This window comes from Macrotis lagotis, chromosome 1 (assembly GCF_037893015.1).
Source record: "Macrotis lagotis isolate mMagLag1 chromosome 1, bilby.v1.9.chrom.fasta, whole genome shotgun sequence".
In the NCBI taxonomy this organism is placed as follows: Eukaryota; Metazoa; Chordata; class Mammalia; order Peramelemorphia; family Peramelidae; genus Macrotis; species Macrotis lagotis.
The window spans coordinates 735,053,779-735,072,698 of NC_133658.1; the positions used below are offsets into that span (position 1 = coordinate 735,053,779).

The 18,920-nt window shown below is 34.9% G+C and overlaps 1 protein-coding gene across 5 annotated transcripts in view; it reads left to right on the top strand.

Annotated features, from left to right (window-relative positions):
* Positions 1–18,920, top strand: part of ATP8A2 (ATPase phospholipid transporting 8A2) — an 865,734-nt gene that overhangs the window by 642,326 nt on the left and 204,488 nt on the right. For all 5 annotated transcript variants that reach the window (XM_074216189.1, XM_074216185.1, XM_074216187.1 and 2 more), the window contains 2 exons: positions 11,785–11,859; positions 17,710–17,832. In XM_074216189.1, coding sequence (XP_074072290.1) covers positions 11,785–11,859; positions 17,710–17,832 — 198 coding nt within the window. The remainder of the gene's footprint in view (positions 1–11,784; positions 11,860–17,709; positions 17,833–18,920) is intronic.

The window sequence follows — 18,920 nt, forward strand, 5'->3', positions numbered from 1 at the left end:
GATAAAATAAAAATGGTTGTAGTAAGAAAGGACATTGTGAGAACTTAACTTCTTTATAACATAAAAGCATCTACTGTGGCTGTAATTGATGCCTATAGCATTTGTTTTTACCCTGACTAAGTTAGCTTTCTATACCCTTTAGCAGGGCTGGAAAATATTTCTGGTCCTTGTTAAGCTGTCTATTATCATGATATCATAAATATACTCATTTAGAATGGATAATTTGCTATTCCAATGCCTTCAAGCCCTTTTAAATAAATTATTTCCTACTATTCCAAGAATTAATATTGCCATAATTATGCATAAAGCAATAACACGCAAATTAAAGTGGCCTTCACAGTTGTTTGAGGGAAGGAATGTATTAAGAAAATATTACTTGCTCCTTCTGAAAATACAAATGAGCAAAATTAAAGGAGAGGGTTGGGGAAAGAATATCAGTAGCAAGAGGATGCAGGAATTCTGAAGAATTCTAAACTCTCCATTTCTATAATTCTACCCCAGGTCAGTACTAACATAAGTTATTTCTATTTTTTGCCATTGCTGTTTGTGATTTGAAATGAAATTCCGAATATGGTACACAGAATAAATATTTCTATGGCCATTGCTACTAATTGACACCTTTGTTGACAGTTACAGTGGATAAAAACATATCTGAGCATGAAGAAAAGAAATATTCTGCTTTTTTGACCCCAGGAGAAATCCCTACAAATTAGTAGTATAGATTCTACAAAAAAAAAAAAATTAAAATAAAAATTTCACACTTCTGGAGTAGGGGAAGATGTAACTTCTCCATAATTAGCATTAAGTAACTTTACAAGATCCTAAAGTTTGGGACTAATACACACCTGGGACAAAGAAAAATTATATCCATAGTGTCATTTTTCCCTCCTTATTTTCTTCCCATAGCTTCTTATAACTAAACTATCAATCACAACCCTCATAGTTCTGAATTTGAGGAATTTGCTAGTAGATCCCCAGAAGTTCATAATATCAGGACATTCTATGACCACTGCCAGAAACTGAACATGAACTCTCAACTGGGAAGCACCCTCACCTTGCTTCGCTACTAGCTAATGATTGTAATAACGACAGTAGTCATAATGGGTCTCTTTTCTCATTCTAGACCCTATCAAAGTTGCTGAGTACAGCACGAAGCAAAGTAAAGAATAAAGGGGATGGGGCCATAGCTTCTGTCACAAAGCTTTGATTCTCCCTGCTCCTTAAATAAAAGCCAAACAAAGGGGTGGCTAGGTGGCACAGTGGATAAAGCACCAGCCCTGGAGTCAGGAGTACCTGAGTTCAAATCCGGTTTCAGACACTTAATAATTACCTAGCTGTGTGGCCTTGGGCAAGCCACTTAACCCCATTTATCTTGCAAAAACCTTAAAAAAAAAGAAAAACTTAACCTGCTACTCCCTTTTTGTACTACAATTTTCCAAATTTTATTCTCAAAACAACAACAAACCATAATGGCTTTCTAATTACTCTTTACTTAAAAGACTCATAGTGTTTTAGAAATGGAAGGGTTTTCAGAGGTCATCTAGTGAAATCCTGAGCCAAATCAGGAATCTCTTACAAACAACAAAATGATTATCTAGGTTCAGCTAAACCTCTCCAGGGTTTTTTCTACCTTCTAGACAGTTCATCCCATTTTTACATACCTCTAATTATATTTTTTCCTTAATATTGAGATAAAATTCTCCTCCCTTTAACTTTCTTGGTTATGATCTCTTTTCTTTCTCTTCCCCATCCCCCCCTCTCCCTCTGATAATTTTTTTGGAAGATTATTGTTGTATCCCTTAACATTTTTTCTTCCTAGACATAGTCTCACCACCATTTTAGTTGCCTTCTTCAGGACATACTCAAACTTGCCTATGTCTTTCCTAAAGTACAGAACCTAGAAAGGAACACAATACTTTTATTATGGCTGGATTAGGACAGAGGGGAGCAGGACTCTTAGCCTCCTCCCCTGTAGCCCTAGCCAATGAAAGATGACTTTGCCCCTTTGAGCTACCATGTTACTGTTTGCTTTGCCACTGCTCCCTAAGGACTATGGACCCTTTCCATCTGATTTGTAGTTATAGTCATCCCTATGGGAGCTTCTTGAGAGTAGATACTGTTGTGTTTTACTGCTTATAAGCCCTGAATTTAACATAGAACTTTGCACAGAGTAACTGTTTAATTAAGAAGAGCAGGCCTAAAGTTAGGAAGACACAAGTTCCAATCTGCCCTCTGACACTGTTTGTGAAACCTTGGACAAGTCACTTAGCCTCTGCTTCAGTGTCCTTTTCCATAAAATGGGGACCAATCTCCCAGAATTGTTGTAAGGATCAAATGAGATAATATTTGAAGAGTACAGAGCACCGTGTCTCCCTAATAAATGCTTGTTCCTGTTGTGGATGAGAATTGGGGTCTCCAAATAGAGATCAAGGGTTAGGGAAAAGTGAATGAATTCATGTACCCCCTGGGATTTAAAACTGCTTAGGATTTATTATAGAAGGCTTACAAAGTATACAGATTAAAACTCCTAGAAAAGCAGTTAGCACTTTGAGGACAGGTTAGACAAAGTTTGAGTGATATTGAGAGAGACAGAGAGACAGAGAGAGAGAGAGAGAGAGAGAGAATAGACAACCATTAGGGTTGGCTCAGCCTGACTACATGGCATAGGGGGCCATGGTGCTCCAGAGGACCTAAATCGGGAGCACATGGCCAAGAAAGAGAGAGAGAGTTAATTATACTTGCAGGTAGAGTCCTGGAGAGAGAGAGTCGGAGGAGGAGGAACAACTCTTCTTAAATGCACTTCTATAGTAAGTTGGACAAAGGTTGGTGCTTGGTGTGTGGCCTAGCACCTGGTTCAAATCTCCCAATAAGGCACTTTACACACTGGTCTTTTTTGTCCCAGGGTGTGTGACCTCTAAATTCAGCATGTCATTTCCTGTCATGCCAGCGTCAATTGACATGGTCAGGTAGCTGGAAGCTGGGGGAAGGGGAAAGCTGTAGAAAAGGTAAAAAATCTAAGACCATCCTGGAATGGAGTTACTTTGAACAACAGAATTTCCCCAGGTAGGTACAAATAATATTTTTCCTTCCACAAAATTTGTTTCCAATCACATCTCCCCTGCATCGTTGCCTTTCCCACTTGTGCATTTTCATTCATTCATTCACATTCATATTTTTTCAGTTCACTAGGATCCCCTGATCTTTTTCCATATACCACTAGCTGCCCCCTTAATGATTTTTAAAAATAAAAAAGGATTCCATGAGGATGAAAAGTTTGAGAATCACTGCTTTAGGAAAAGCCTTCAGATTTCCCCCTGCAACATTTTTGTGTGGTAGTGGATAAGAAAAAAATATACAAAGAGGTAATATGTCTCTGTCAGATTATAAGAAGTCATATGCATGGGGATCAGACTTTGGATACCCTCACTTGTTGACTGCTGTCTAGTCTACTTACCCTGACTTGATAAATAGTTGAAAACCTTGTTTTGTAAGTAATAGAATTTGTAGTCACATTTACTTTCATAAATTGACATCATGTCATACATATTGCTACCATTCCTTTAAAAAATAAAAACCCCTACCACTATTTGACCATCAAAAAGTTGGTAATTACCATGCCATTAATAAATGAAAAGAATCTTAGTGACCTCTACATGAAAGGCTTATTCTCCCATTACTAGTCTCTTGAGTTGTTTGGTCCCCTAATACTATATTTAGTCTGAAGAATCTAATCCTTGAACTATAAAAATCTAAGTAGTCCTTGACACAATTTGGAGTTATTAAATTCTATTGTGCCAAGAATATTTTATTAAGAAATCAGTTTAATTGTGCATACCCCATCTGGTCAGAATTAAACTCTTTTTTAAAAAATTCTAATTTTATATTTACCTGATGTCCTATATTGTGAATATGGATTTTTTGTAATAATAGGAACATTCTGTAATGCTGAGAAAATAAATATTTAAAGGAAATTTCTTAACATTTACCAGGCTCCTCTTTCCTAGTTCATTCATATTCAGCAATAATTAAACTTCATGCAGTATTTATCATTCGAATGAGAAGTGTAAGTTCAAGGAACATATAAATGTAATGTTACATTTATTTGCATATAATCATTTAAATTGTCCTTTTCCTGCTTTCCTTAATTGAAATGGAAACCATTTTAGAGAAACAACTGGATTTCCCTGCTGATATTTTTGGTCTGCTTTTTAAAGTAATAATTTAGAGCTGAAAAATGAACATTTTCTATTTTCATTAAGTTTTGCTTTCTGATTTCATCTCCATTAACAAAAGTGAACCATGTTTCTATTGACAATGCTGAAGAAATATGCTTTTTTTTTTAATGAAGCCAATATTTTGTTGTATACTTTCTTAACTATTTTATTACCGCACTTACGTTGAGTCTTTGATAGCTGAGGAGCTTTGTAAAGATCTATATCTTTTAAAGATTGAAAATTTGGACTTATTTGTTTGATGATGATGATGATACTAATAACTAACCTATAGTCTTTACTATATCCCAGGGATTGTGCTATTTTAAAAATATTATTTAATTTGATTCTTACAACAACCCTAGGAGATAGGTATTGTTTTTATTATCCCCGTTTTATAGTTGAGGCAAACAAAAGTTAATTGACTTGACCAGGTTTACATAGCTAATAAGTGATTGAGGCCATATCTGTACTCATCTTCCTAATTCCGGACACCACATTCTCCTCTCTGCCACCCAGGTGTCTATGGACATTTGATAATTAAGGCAAAGGCTTAGAATATCCAATCTCATGATTACTTATAGACTAACAGCTTGTTGAGGTTGAGAACCTATTTAGATTTTTCTGGGTAACCCTAGTGCCTAATCCAGTGCCTCATACATGGTAGATGCTTAAGAAGTTCTTGTTAATTGACAGAGTAGTTAATAATCATGAATAGCATAGACTTTAGACTTAATTTTTAATTTTTCTTAATCTCTTTCACTTTGTTTAGTATGAATGGATCACTGTCATGATGGTGTTTCACTAATTCAGCATACTAATTATTAATATTTATTATTTACCTTAGACCAGTTCATATATACAAAATTAATGATTACATGTCACTTCCCATTAGGTCATCACAGAAGTGAATTTGTGTGTCCTTTTAACAAATGTATAAGAAAATTACCACCACACCTTTTTTAAAAAGTTTAAACATAAACATAATTTATCACTTTGTCAAACTTAACACTATTTTCATGTATAAACTGCCTAGGATGATGACCACCACCATTAGTTAAATTATCCTTTGAGTTGGAAATCCAAGTATCAACAAAATCTAAAAAAATTTGATGATGGCTAATGGACATTTGCTGAGATATAAATATATACTCAATTAGGTAATAATGTTAGAATGTTTTTGACAGTCATGCAATAGTTAAAATGAAAAGGAATCTTTTTTCCAAGAAGGAAAAGCCATTTAATAACTTTGGGCCAGTTTGCTCATAGCAGTACCGTGCTTGAGATCTGAAAACCCCAGGAGCTTGGCAAGCCAGCAAGACTTGGCAGGTTTTCCTACCAACATACTAAGTCTAAGTCAAACTGAGCCAGATTCTGGCTCACTCAGCTTTATATGTATTTAATATTCCTTGTTAACAAGAAGGTTATGGCGCAGGACTTTTTTTTCCCACTCAGACAATAAAATATAGCCTCTCTAAACAACCACAATTTAAGAAACTACATATAATCACTTGGGATTTTGGTCCATCCGTTCTTGTAACCTAGTGTGTGCAGTTGTATGCACGTAAGCATACTGCTTTGTAGCTTGTAGTTCCAATAAAAATGACACACATGTTTATGAACTGGACTACACTCATACTTTCTGTGTAGATTGGCTTTTGCTAGTGTGAAAGACTGATTTTTTGGCAGAGCATGTCACACAACTTGAGCAAACTTCTCCCCCTATTAGGTAAAAGAGAAGACAAGTCAGTTTGTAAAGATACTAAAAATATAGTGTGTTCACATTCTCAAATTTCACCTGGTGGGATCATCCCAAAATGAAAATGAAATTAAGTTTTAGTTTTCAAATATTTCATCAAAGCAAAGCAAATACTAAACCCAGCCCTTGCTCTTATTATTTCCTGTCCCTACTAAGCTTTTTTTTGGTTCCAGTGAAGCCAACAGTTGTAATTATACCTTACTCTATTGTGGCAATTTAGGGGTAAGAGCCATCTACTGTCCTCTCCTGTAGAATCTATCACTGTGCTTGAATGTAAAGGATGCTTTATCAGTGTTTAAGTTGAGGTGAATGATGCCTTTTTCTCCCAAAACATAAAAAATATAGAATTCAGGAAGACTGTACATGATTTTTGTTATTACACTCTTCAAAGCCTGCTACACCTGCAATTGATAATTTAGTACAAATATATCAAAATTCTTAAAAAGCTCTCACATGAAAAAGCTAACATCAGTTTTGATCAGAAACCAGATGTGACTATTGCTTAAGGTGTTAGTCTCCAAAGTGGATACCATGGCATAGATCCGAAGTAATATATAAGGAATTAATCAAAGGAAGGGGTGAAACCCCACCTTCCCCAGGACAGACAGTCTTGGGCCTGTTTCTAACACAATTGCATTGTCCACTTCACCTTGTTGTTATTGTTCAGTCAATCACTCATATGTGACTACGTGATCTCATGAACTTTGTTCATTGGGTTTTCTTGGCAAAGATAACTAGAGTGGTTTGCTATTTTCTTCTCCAGTATGTCATCTTTTTATAAAGGAGGTACTGTGGCAAATAGTGACTTGCCCAGGATCTCACAGCTAGAAAATGTCTGAGGTCAGATTTGAACTCAGATCTTCCTGACCCCAGACCTGGTGCTCTCTCCACTACACCACCGAACTGCCCCACTTCACCTATTATTACCCAGAAATTCATCATCCCAACACCTCTTGTAGCAAGGAAGTGGTATTGGCTACTGAGTATTTCTTATTCTTCCTTTCCTCATATGCCATCAGTTGTCAGATCATGTTTCTGTTGTCACATCTCACAAATCTGCCTTCCTCTCTCCAGTCACATGTCTATCACCTTAGGTCAGAACTTTGTCTCCTCTTGTTTGGATCATTTCAATAATCTCCTAATTGTTCTTCCTGCTTTAAGACTTTTTCATCTTTCATCCTTCTTCCACACAAAAACCAAAATTATTTTTCTAAAGCATGAGTTTGAATAGGTCACTCTCCTACTCCACAAATGTCAGTAGCTTCTTACTGAATTTACCAATATTATATCATCTTTTTAATTCTTATTCTGTATAAGTTTAATAAGACAGCAAAACAAATAATTTTAAATAAGTTTTTATACATATGAACATATTACTTTGATAATAATATACAGATATTATTAGATATACATACACACATACACATTGAGAATAGATACTCCCCCCAAAAAAATTTTGCCTATGATATGGGTAATCCAAAATGTTTGGAGACTGCAGAATTAGAGGAATTGTCAGGAATTATCAGACATTAGTTTGATTGACTAGCTGATTAAAAATTCTAGAATGAGTGAGGAACTGGAGAAATTTTTACCATGGGTTCATGTTTATTTGATCCATAGTTACTAGTGACTTTGAGAGTTTCTGGGAAATAGGTCATATTTTATAGAGTCTTTCTGTTCATTGTGTCAAAAATAGTATTTAGTGGTCATATTTAATTTATACCTCAGTAATAAGAAGAGCTATCATTAATATAGCACTTTAAAGTTTTCAAAGTGCTTTCCTCATTTGATCCTACAAAAAAACCCTCTGATGTTGGTGTTATGATTAGCCCCATCTTGCAGATGAGAAAACTGAGACTAAGAGCACACATGACTTTCCCATAGTTATTGTGTGTCTGAGGAAGGATTTGAATTCAGGTCTTCAAAATTAAATCCAACATTCTGTCTACTGAGTCACCCAGCTGCTAGTGAGAGTAAAGTGAAGGGATGCTTTGGAATTCTGGTTTCTTTCTTTTTTTATCCCAAGTCATCTCTAGTGATCCATTAAGCCAACATTGTTTAAAGTCATTATAATGTAACATTGCTTTTTGCTAGTACCTGGAAGAGAAGGATACCAATCAATAAGAATTCCTTAAATACCCAGGATATGCCAAGCACCATGTGAGGACTGGCAATACAAAGGTAAAAATGAAACAGTCCCTGCCCTCAAGGAACCTATAATTCATCAGAGGCAATATTTATACATTTAACTCTAAAATTATGTACCATGGAAATACATGGTTATGTTAATGGAGAAATTTATTAGCTGCTGAGGATGGGAGAAGATTAGAAACGTTAAATCCATTATAGATGATAAAAATCAAGTTTGAGGATGCCCCACAAAGTTGCCATAACCAAAGTATTTAATAATATCACTTATATGTTATCCCATAGACTCTTAGAGAGTCAGAAATCTCATTAAAAATTCCTTAAACTATTCCTTCAGACAGGTCAGCCTCTGTCTGGGTCCTCAGTTTTTCAGTTTTTCATTTGGAAAATTAACGATCACACAAAAGATGCTAAGTACCTTTTTATTCTAATTATCATATCTGTCCTCATAGGCATCACATTAAAATGATTCTATCCAGCTACTTTTGGAACACAAAGTAAAAGAGAACAGAAGAAACTCAATATACATTATTTTTAAAATAAAACTTTTAGTTCATCTTTCAGATGTATCAAGGTCACTACCTCATTTTTTCCCTATTCCTTTTTTTCTGTTGGTGATAGGTGAAAAGCCTTTACTCCCAGGCTTCACAACCAATACTCATTCCCTCAGGTGTAGAACACATATACTCTGTTCCCTTAGGAGACCGGATTGTATCTTATACAGCTACTAAAAAAATCTAAGTTTTGTGTATTTTGTTTTTTCCCTTAAGAAATAATGCCTAAATGTGTCAGAGTTCTCATCTCTAGCTAGATGATTAACTTTCAAGGAAAGGGCACCTCTTCTCATCCTCCTTCTATGATATGACTGGATCCTTTACTTCTTGTTATCTAGCCATCTGTCCTTCTCCCTGCTCCTTCCACTTCCCAAATTTCTACTGAGCACCAATAGATATCCTTAAGGGTTCCTCTGCTTATTTAGTGAGACAAATGTCCATTCCTCTGGTCTGCAAAGTATCAAGCAGCCTCATTCTGCTTGGTACCCAGACAAGTAAATTTGAGCAAAGCCAAAATCTTTTGGGAGCTGAATCTTTCAAGAAAAGATTCCCTTTAGAGGCACTCCCTGAACTGAGCCTTGGAGGTTTGAAGGGAGAGCATCTGGTGAGGAGAGAAGGATCATAGAACAGAGATTTAGCACTTAGAGTCCATCTACCATTAGTCTTGTAGATGAGCAAACTACGATGCAGTGAGGGAAAACAAGTCCTCAGAAAGGAATAAGTGACAGAGTGAGATATGAACTCAGTTTTTCTATCACCTCAATTCCTCTCTTCTTTTCCTCCTCTTTTCCATTCCTTAGAAAAAAGATTAGTCCAGGCTTGATACTCCCCCTCCTTACCTGTTTGCTCCCATAAACCATCAACCAATTCCTCTAATGCTTTTCTTCATCTCTGCAACTCAGAAGATGCTATGTTCAAAACCCATTTCAGTTACCATGCCTTCTCTCAAGCTCCCCATTGTTAGAATACTTTTTCTCTTCCGTTTACCCTGAAACATACTTTTTTGTTTACATGTTTTTTCCCTCCCCAGAAGAATGTAATTTTCTACATTTTTGTCTTTGTATTTTTAGCACACAGTATGGGATGTAGTCAGTCAATAGGTTTGGCTCAGCTCTCCTGAATCTGTTAAGAATTTTATATGCATGATCACTGTCCTTAAGAAAATGGTAATCTTCTTAGGTTACAAAACAAATAAACATAAAATATTAGTAGACAACATATATTGACAATAAGATCATAGTTCTTATCATAGGCTGTTGTTTTTGAAGAAAATCAGAGAATATTTTGATTAATGAGATAAAACTTCATAGAGGAGGTAGAAATTGGCTAATATTTCAGACTAGGGAAAATAGAAACAGAGACATGATATTGTGTGAGGAAAATGGGACTAGCTTTATTAGACAGTAGAGCTACTTGTTGGAGATTAATGAGTAAATAGAGTTGCTTTAGAATGGATGAAGTCAGCTTTAGATAACTGAAAGCTAGGTAGAATTAAATCTGATATAATAGGCAGTTAGGAGCCTTTGTAAATTTTGAGTAGTAAAGTAATGTGATAAGTACAGAGCTAATCTAGAACTATTAGCCTAGTCAAAGTCAGAACTAGGACAGAACTAGCAATAATGAGTAAAAGTTGCAAAGAGGAAAATTAAAATTTGATGTCAGAAGAGACTTCCTTGTAGTTTGAGCTGTCCAAAAATTACCTGAGCTGCCTGTAATAGATCCCTTTCTCTTTGAAAATCCTTCAACCAAATCACCCTCTGACTTCAGTTATAGGAGAGATTCTTTTTCAAGTAAGGCATTGAGGGCCTAACAACTCTAAATTTCTATGATTCTGTGATCCAACATTCAAGCATTTAATTTGATTCAATAGGCACTCCAATTATGTGACTAATGCTAGGCTAAGCACACTGTGAAATACTAAAGTTGCAGGACAAATTATTCCATTCTTTCAAGTAGAATGACTTCTTGCTAGCAAGGAAAAAATATGCAAACTTCAAATACTTATTTTTGAGAAATAATCATTATAACAAAATGTCTGCCTGGTTTGACATATGCTTGAGTAACAAAGATAAAAGCTCTAATGCTTTTTTGGGTTTTTTTTAAACTTAAATCTCTATCAGATATAAAACCAAATCATAAACTATGATTAAACACATATATATACTATGATTTTTTTTTCATGATGAGATTCTTGAAAGTGCTATATGTTTCATGAATTTATAAGACAAATCTTGCTACTTATAACAAAGTGGCTGATACATAGTAGGTACTTAATGCATGCTGATTGATTGTACTGGTTTTCCTGATATTCTTCAAGATTTCTTCATTTGTTAATCAGATTATCTTATAGCTACTTTGCATTCTTTTTTGCCCATCAAAAACCTACCTTTTGAATCTCTTCTATATGAAGCTTGTTGCAGTTCTGAATTCTTAATTCTCTGAAATCTCATTATATTCATAATCTGCACTACTTAGTCAATTATTTACTTTAATTATACTCTTTATTGTGTATGTTCCCATATTCATTCATATAATTTTTAAGTTCTTGCTGAATATGAGGCACTTGGGACTAAAGAGAATACAGATTGAGGAAGACATGGAACCTACACTTAAGGAGCTTAGAATCAGATAGAGACATAAGACATGTCCACAGATTACTTAGAAAAACAGAATGTGAGTTTTTATAAGAAAAGTAGAAGCAAAGAACAGTGTAAATGTCTTAGTTTTATCCCCTCTTTTAAGTTATAAACCTATGGGTATGCCATATAAATATATATATATATATATATGTATGTATATATATGTATATATATGTATATATATGCCATATACTTCATTTGGTGGTCATTTGCAGTTTTACTTTTTCCAGTCATTTTTTTAGCAAAATATACAGTGAAATATTGTAACACCTCAGACAATTTCTTCAAAATATTGATAGAGTATTATCTATTGAAAAAAATATGAAAGAACAACTGCTATGGTCCTATGGCTAATTATTCCTTAGCAGCTGTGTCCAGCTGGTGGTCCACATTCCATACCACTTTTCTTCAATGTATGGAAACATTTAGGTCAGTATTGATGTAAAGCTTCATACAGTTTTCTTCTCTTTCAGCTTTGGTTTGCCTTCGTTAATGGATTTTCTGGGCAGATTTTATTTGAACGCTGGTGCATTGGCTTGTACAATGTGGTAAGCATTCTCCATCTCCATTTGATAGCCTGCAGAACTTCAGTGACATTCCATTGTTGTTTATGTCTGGGAAGTGTATCTAAGTCAATCATCTGTATACATATCATGCACTACAAATACATCTTTAGGGCCTTTGTGGCCATGACACATCCTGCAGAAGCACTAACCCTACACATGTGTTTTCAATCATGGCAGATCAGTCTGGAATCACCCCATGAAATTATTACTCCATATATCTTGATAAAATCCTATTGCATCCTCTTTAGCAATTGGCTTGTGACATTTTAATATTTCTTTAGGCAAAATGAAAATTTCCGAAATTTACCTAAATATATCACATTTCAAAAAATATTTCTAAATTCACAAACATAGGGTTACATATAAAATTAAATAATTTTATCTTTATTTTTGTCCTACATTGACATTTCTTACTTAAGTCAGTTTAACAGATGAATTCTTATTTTCAGTCCTTATCAAGGATAAATTGGTAGTCTAAGCTTTTCTTCTGTTAGAATGATTTTAAAGTTACTTGAATATTGGACTGCTTCTAAATTCAGAAGTCCCAATTTTGATTTTGTGATAAATACAAGTAGGAATTATTAAAGAAAGTCTAGCTTATACTATAGTGTTTCATAGATATTAACAGACAATGGGAAGCCATTGTGACAAGAGTGATTACTCTTGAGCCAGAGAGCCTGGGGTCAAGCCCTGGCTCTACTACCTTCTATCTGTACAAGTGACTACCCCTTTTGGAGCTTCAGCTTCTTTATAAAATGAGGAGATGAGACTAGATGACTTTTTAAGGCCTTTTCCTACTCTCAGATCCTATGATTGTTTCTCCATAAGTATTAGTGACACAAACACTTGTGAGCTCTTTGGGAGTTTCTATGTAGTCAGTCTTAAAAGTTTTTGTGAAGCAGAAATATCACTAGATAAGAGCATTAGAAATGCTTATGTAGGGGCAGCTAGGTGGCGCAGTGGATAGAGTATTGGTCCTGGAATCAGGAGTACCTGAGTTCAAATCTGGTCTCAGATAATTAATAATTACCTAGCTGTGTGGTCTTGGACAAGCCACTTAACCCCATTGCCTTGCAAAAAAAAAAAAAAACCTAAAAAAATGCTTATGTAATATATATATAAATCTGTAGTTGGTAAATACAATTGGTTAGAGATCTGAACCAGTGAGGTCCAGTGCACATCACAAGTTCAAACACTGTGTCAGCTGTGCTGACTATCACTAACAAGCTGAATCAGTATGAAACAGCCTGCAAAAAAGTAGTTTGGAATCTATACCCTTATGCTACTGGGTCAATAGTATCCTCTTATATTAAGGGCAGCATGAGACTATTTGCATAAGCATTGAATGAAGTTGCTATGATTAGCTTAATGCTTCAACTTAATAAATTTCTGTTAATTCTTCCTTGATAGAATTTTTACTCAGTTTTCATTCTATTTGCAGTAGTAACATAATAGAGTGGGGGGAAAAAAACCCCAAACTTGGATTCTGATCCTACTTTGAGTATTTATTAGCCATATGTGATCTACAAGTTATTTGAACCACTTTTTAGTTACAATTAGTCAGTCATCAGGTATTTTACTAAATGCCTACTCTGTGTCAGACACTGTGAAAAGGGTTCAGGATACCAAAACAGAATTGAAATGGTCTGTGTTCAAGGAGCTTTTATTGGGAAAGACAACATGTTAAAATATTGTACATAATCTTCAATCTTTAGTCAAAAAATGAATAGGATTACATTAAAAATATGAGTCTCCCAATCCAGCTTTTTAATATATATATATATATATAATTGAATTAAATACAATATAAGGACATTTTTAAGGGAATTTAAAAGGATATCAAAAACTTAAGACTGACTAATTTATAGCAAACCAGTAACTCCATCTATGGTTTGATTTAAGATCTTTTTGAAACTAGTGGGTGGAAATAAGATAAATTTGGGAAAAATTTCTGGATATAACATTTTAGAAATGACATTGACAAGGGTGACAATGTGCAAAGGAAAGATAATGAGGTCTTGAGATCATATAATATAAGGATCGGTTAAGGAAACTTTCTATGTTTCACCTCAAAAAGAAAAGACTGGTTAAGCAAGAGTAGGAAGAAGGAAATGAAGGTCATGACACAAGTACAATATTGAAAAAATAGCCATTTTGAAAAGGGTACAAGTAGTAGAAGGGGGGAGCAAAGGAGATAGGGTAATACAGGAAAAGCTTACTAATAATTGGAAGTGTCCAAAAGTGAAATTATTAGCCTCTGTAAGTAATGAGTCCCACTTCATGGAAGTATAGGATTAACAAAGTACAAGTTGAAGTAAATGACCTCTGAAGTCCCTTTCAAGTGCCAAGATTCTGTGGTTTCTTTTGCATTAGGAAAAGAATCCAAAATCCAAAATTTTAGGAATCACAAATGGAGTCAAAACACAATTCATTCAAAATGGTGGTGATTGTTGAGTGAGTTCAGAGTTTTCCTTGAATAGTCCAGATTTTCTTTAGAATTGTCCAGAGAATACAGATTTTTTTTTCCTAACCTTCAAATCAGAATAGCTCAGAGTTCAAAGTGGAATAGAATCGAAAGATTACTTTAGTCCAATTCTCTATTCTAAGGTGAAGAAATTGAAGCTTATATTGAGATGAAATGACCTCTTTTTGATCATAAAGCTAATGAATAGCAAAAGCAGGACTGGAGTCCAGGTCCACTACCTTTATTCCAGTGCCCTCCTACCACCTTGACTACTCTCTGAATTCTTTGCCTGATTTTGTAGGTTAATATTTGCGACTTGTCGTTATAGTCTGGCTCTTTTATCCCAGCATTAGATTTTAATGATCTGTAATGATTTTAACATTTCCACACATCTTTCTTAGTCAAATTGACTGTTTAATGGCAGCTTAGCATAGGACCATTTACCTAGCTTTGCTAGCATCTCTAGTACTATTATGTTTCAGGAGTTATTTCTAGCTGTCTACCACTTAATAGAAAGGAAAGCTATAACTGAGCTGGTACCTCTGCTCCCCTCCTCCCAGTTTTTGAGATATTACTTTATTCATTCCTAACACACTTACAACTTTAATCATTCATATTTTATAGCAGAATTGTCCTGCTTATTCCTTTTTAATTTTCCTAAAAAGTAGTTCATATGGGTATGTTTTCAAATATAACGAGCATACTGTACTTTCTTTTTTTTTTAATATTTTTGATAGCAATGTGGACCACTTACAAATGAGTTAAAATACATGAAGTCAATCACATTCTTTCTCACACTAACCTCCCTTCACCTTGTTAGGATACCTAGAAATAATTTAGAGGTTGTTAAGGATAGTCTTTAGTAGACTTTCACATACTGCCCTAAATGAAGGTAAACATTTTAAAACATAAATAGAATAATAACTGCAAATCAGATTAGCTCCCACAGGAATTTAAATTAATGCTTGTTTCCAAGATGGCCAGAGAAATTACTTGTGGGTCTTCCAGTTGATCTTCAGGTAAATAGCCTGCATTAATGTTTATTCTGTAGCATTTACCTCCAATAGGTTCCTGTGATGAATAAATAAGCCATTTATATTATCCCTTCCTGCTTGTCATTAAAAATGGTACCATCCTGATTACCATTCTAAAGTAATCTTTTTAGTGTATACGAAGATAAGAAATGTAACAAGTTGTTCCACCACCTTCTTTTGACCCACCCAAAGGTTTCATAGCATCTCAAAATTTGAAGCCAGTCACGTCACCCAGTTGTCTCTGCTATGCACTCTATATTCCAAGCTTATAATCTTTGATATAAGAATCATAGGATTTTAATTCTGGAAAAGACTCTGGAGATCATCTAGCTCTGTGCCTCTCATTATATAAATGAGGAAATCAAGGTATAGACCATGGACTGTTTGAGATCACATAGGTAATTTGTTGCACAAACTGAGATTTGAGCCCCAATTATCTTACTTTCTTTGAATCTTTCCCCATATGACAAATGTTAAAATGGTGTCCAAAATTGTGATTGTACAAGGCACTTCAGATTCACAGTTTATACCTGTAAAAAAATATAATAGCTGGAATTTATATAAAGCTTTAATGTTCATAGTATGCCCTACATAGTTTTAAATCTTCATAAACCTAAAAAGAAAGTATTAATGGTATCATTATTATTAATTTGTATTTGATAATTTCAAGTCATTTGGCCCAGATGATTCAATGATCTGCATTTTACAGAGGATACTATTCAGAAGATACTATTCAGAAAACTTCCTGTGGTCACAGATAAATAATGAGATAGACCTTATTCTTAGGTCTTTCTAACTCCTGGACCAACACTATATCCATTATATCATGCTACCACTCAGGCAATGTCTTTTTTGTATTTTGGACACAGGCCTTATAGACAGGCTGTACAAATCATTTCTCTTTTTGGATAATGATTGCTATTGGGGATATAGCTTCTTAGGGGTCTTCTCTTTTGGGCTTGTTAGTTTCTTGCTTCCTGCCCAGACCTTTCAATTCTCAGTAGGACTTGGGGAAAGTATTCAGGAGTATTATGAAGCTCATTGTGCTGAAGCTATAGGAAATTCCTAACAAAATTACAAAATTGCTCTGGGGTACTTGAAAAACAGACTAGCGAAGCCATGTTGGGCCCTGTTTCCTGGATAAGACCCAGGACTTGTATGATGAGGTTGAGGTTTTTATTAATCTTTGTCACCTCATCTCTGTTTCCTTTATTTTTTCTCTTTTTCAAAAAAGTCTATTTATTTTCATCGATATGCACATGTATATTTTTAAGTTACAAAATTTCCTTCCACCCTCCCTTCCCACCCCCCTCCCCTCAGTGGCAAACAGTCAGGTTAGCATTATACATACAGATTTTGATAAACAGGTTTACATATTAGTAATTTTAGGTATGAGGAATCAGGATTAAGGGAGAGAGATAATTTTTATAAAGTGTTCATCAGATTCTGAAGAGTTGGGGGTTTTTGTGAGTTTTGTTTTGTTTTTCTTCCTCTCTGTTCCCTTTAAACAGATGGATTTAAAAAAAATTCTTTTCTTGGCACAGATACTCAATCTCCATCTAACTTGTATGTGGACTAAACTTATGTGGGACTTCCTTGGAATCATTTGCCTTTCTCTAACATCACTATGTACACAAATCAAGGGTCAGGTGTTTCTGATAATATAAAAGAAGGGAGAAAAGGTCTATAGTGACTGTGTATCAGAATTGCATTTGGATTGGGTGTTTCTTTAATATAGATTATGGTATCTTTAAGTATATGAGATAACACTGAGGCAAGGCAATTGTGACTAAAATGTAAATGTTTATATTCTATTAATTTTCAAGCAGCCTATTTAAGTTTTTGCTAGTGAATGAACCCTAATTTATTTTCTTGATATGAGGTTCAGAATTTCCTAGACAGGAATTTACAATTAGAGTTGTAAATTTTGCCTCAGCAAACTTCATGAAAACAGACTTACAACTTGAATTTTCTTGGAACTGAATGTAGTTCTGTGATATTGACCAAGGAGTGCTGCATAGTCATCAGCCTGTACTGAAAAGGAAAATGGACATTAATCTATCTGGACTTGTTAGCTAATCATTATTATGTATCCTGTAATTATAAGAGGCTCAATTTATTCATTTTTAGGGCAATGAAGGAACAATAAGATTAAAGAATTATCCTTTGATTCCCTTCCTTTGTGCTAAAGGTGCTTAGAGAGTTATGAATCACAGGAATTCTCAGGTTTGGGCTTGACAGAAAAATTAAGTCATCATTCTGTAAACCTGAAACACTTTGAAAGTGTGCAAAACAAACAGGCTATTTTAATGGATCATTGTTCTCTGGGTATAGATTTTCACCGCATTGCCACCTTTCACTCTGGGAATCTTTGAGAGGGCTTGTACTCAGGAGAGCATGCTCAGGTTTCCACAACTCTACAGTATTACCCAGAATGCTGAGGGGTTTAACACAAAGGTGAGTAAAAAATGTTCTTAAAGGTACTTTATTCTAAAATGCCATAATTATCCCACTCCCTTCTTCCCCTTTCTAGCTCTTTACTTTCTAGTTCTGGTCTACTTTGAGTTGTACCTAACAGTTTATCCTAAAGAAACTAAACCACTGAAGACTAGAGCACTAGGCTCATTTCCTCCCCACATATCATAACCAATGAAATGTTAGGGAGAGATTGGGACTGAGGGATGGTAGGGAGTATAGACAGTCCAATTATCACATATTAATAGGAAACTGGGGAGAAAAAGACTTAATTTGGAGGAGAGTGAGGAAAGTATTGTATCCTTTTTAACTCTGTTCATCTTTTTCCTTCACTTCCTAATTTGGGGTAGAAAGTTGAAAACTTTAGAGTCAACTCTAAATAAGGCTACTTAAGCCTTGGGCTACAAGCCGTTTATCTGGGTGTCTCAGAAGCTGTAAGAATCTGCCCACTCATTCAGAGTGACCTTTGTTTTCTCATGGTGGTTCAGGGGCCCCAGAGCAGCTGGGAAAGAATGAACACAAAAATAGAATAAATCACAGGTGTTTTCTAAAACTGGAATATCCAATGTGTAGGAAAGCAATCAAAGAGAAAAATCGGGGTTCCTTAGGCTACACATAAAGAGGGTGTCTGTGGAGTGCCACAACAGAGATTCTGTGGTCATGTTCCTTCCTGTGAGTAATTCTAGAAATATCAAGATTAACAGAGGCTGCCAATCAAAGTAGTCATAAACTGAATTTGTATTGTGGAAGTTAACCTACAAAGGGATTGAAAGTGTATATAAATTCAATTGACCAAATAATGTGCTTAAAATGATGCTTGATTTTGGGATTCATGGAATCCTTTCTTGTTTACACGTTGTATGGAGCAAAACCCAGGTTCTCAATTCTCAGTTCCTGAGAATTATTATTGGTTATTATTTATATCATGAGAACTTCTCTGCTCCAATGAAATTCTGATAGCAAGTCCCTGTTCCTTCTAACAAATAACCTCCCTTAGCCCCCTTTCTCCAAGATCTCCTGACAAGCATGGTACAAATTCTAGCATATGGGAATTGGAAACAATGAAAATT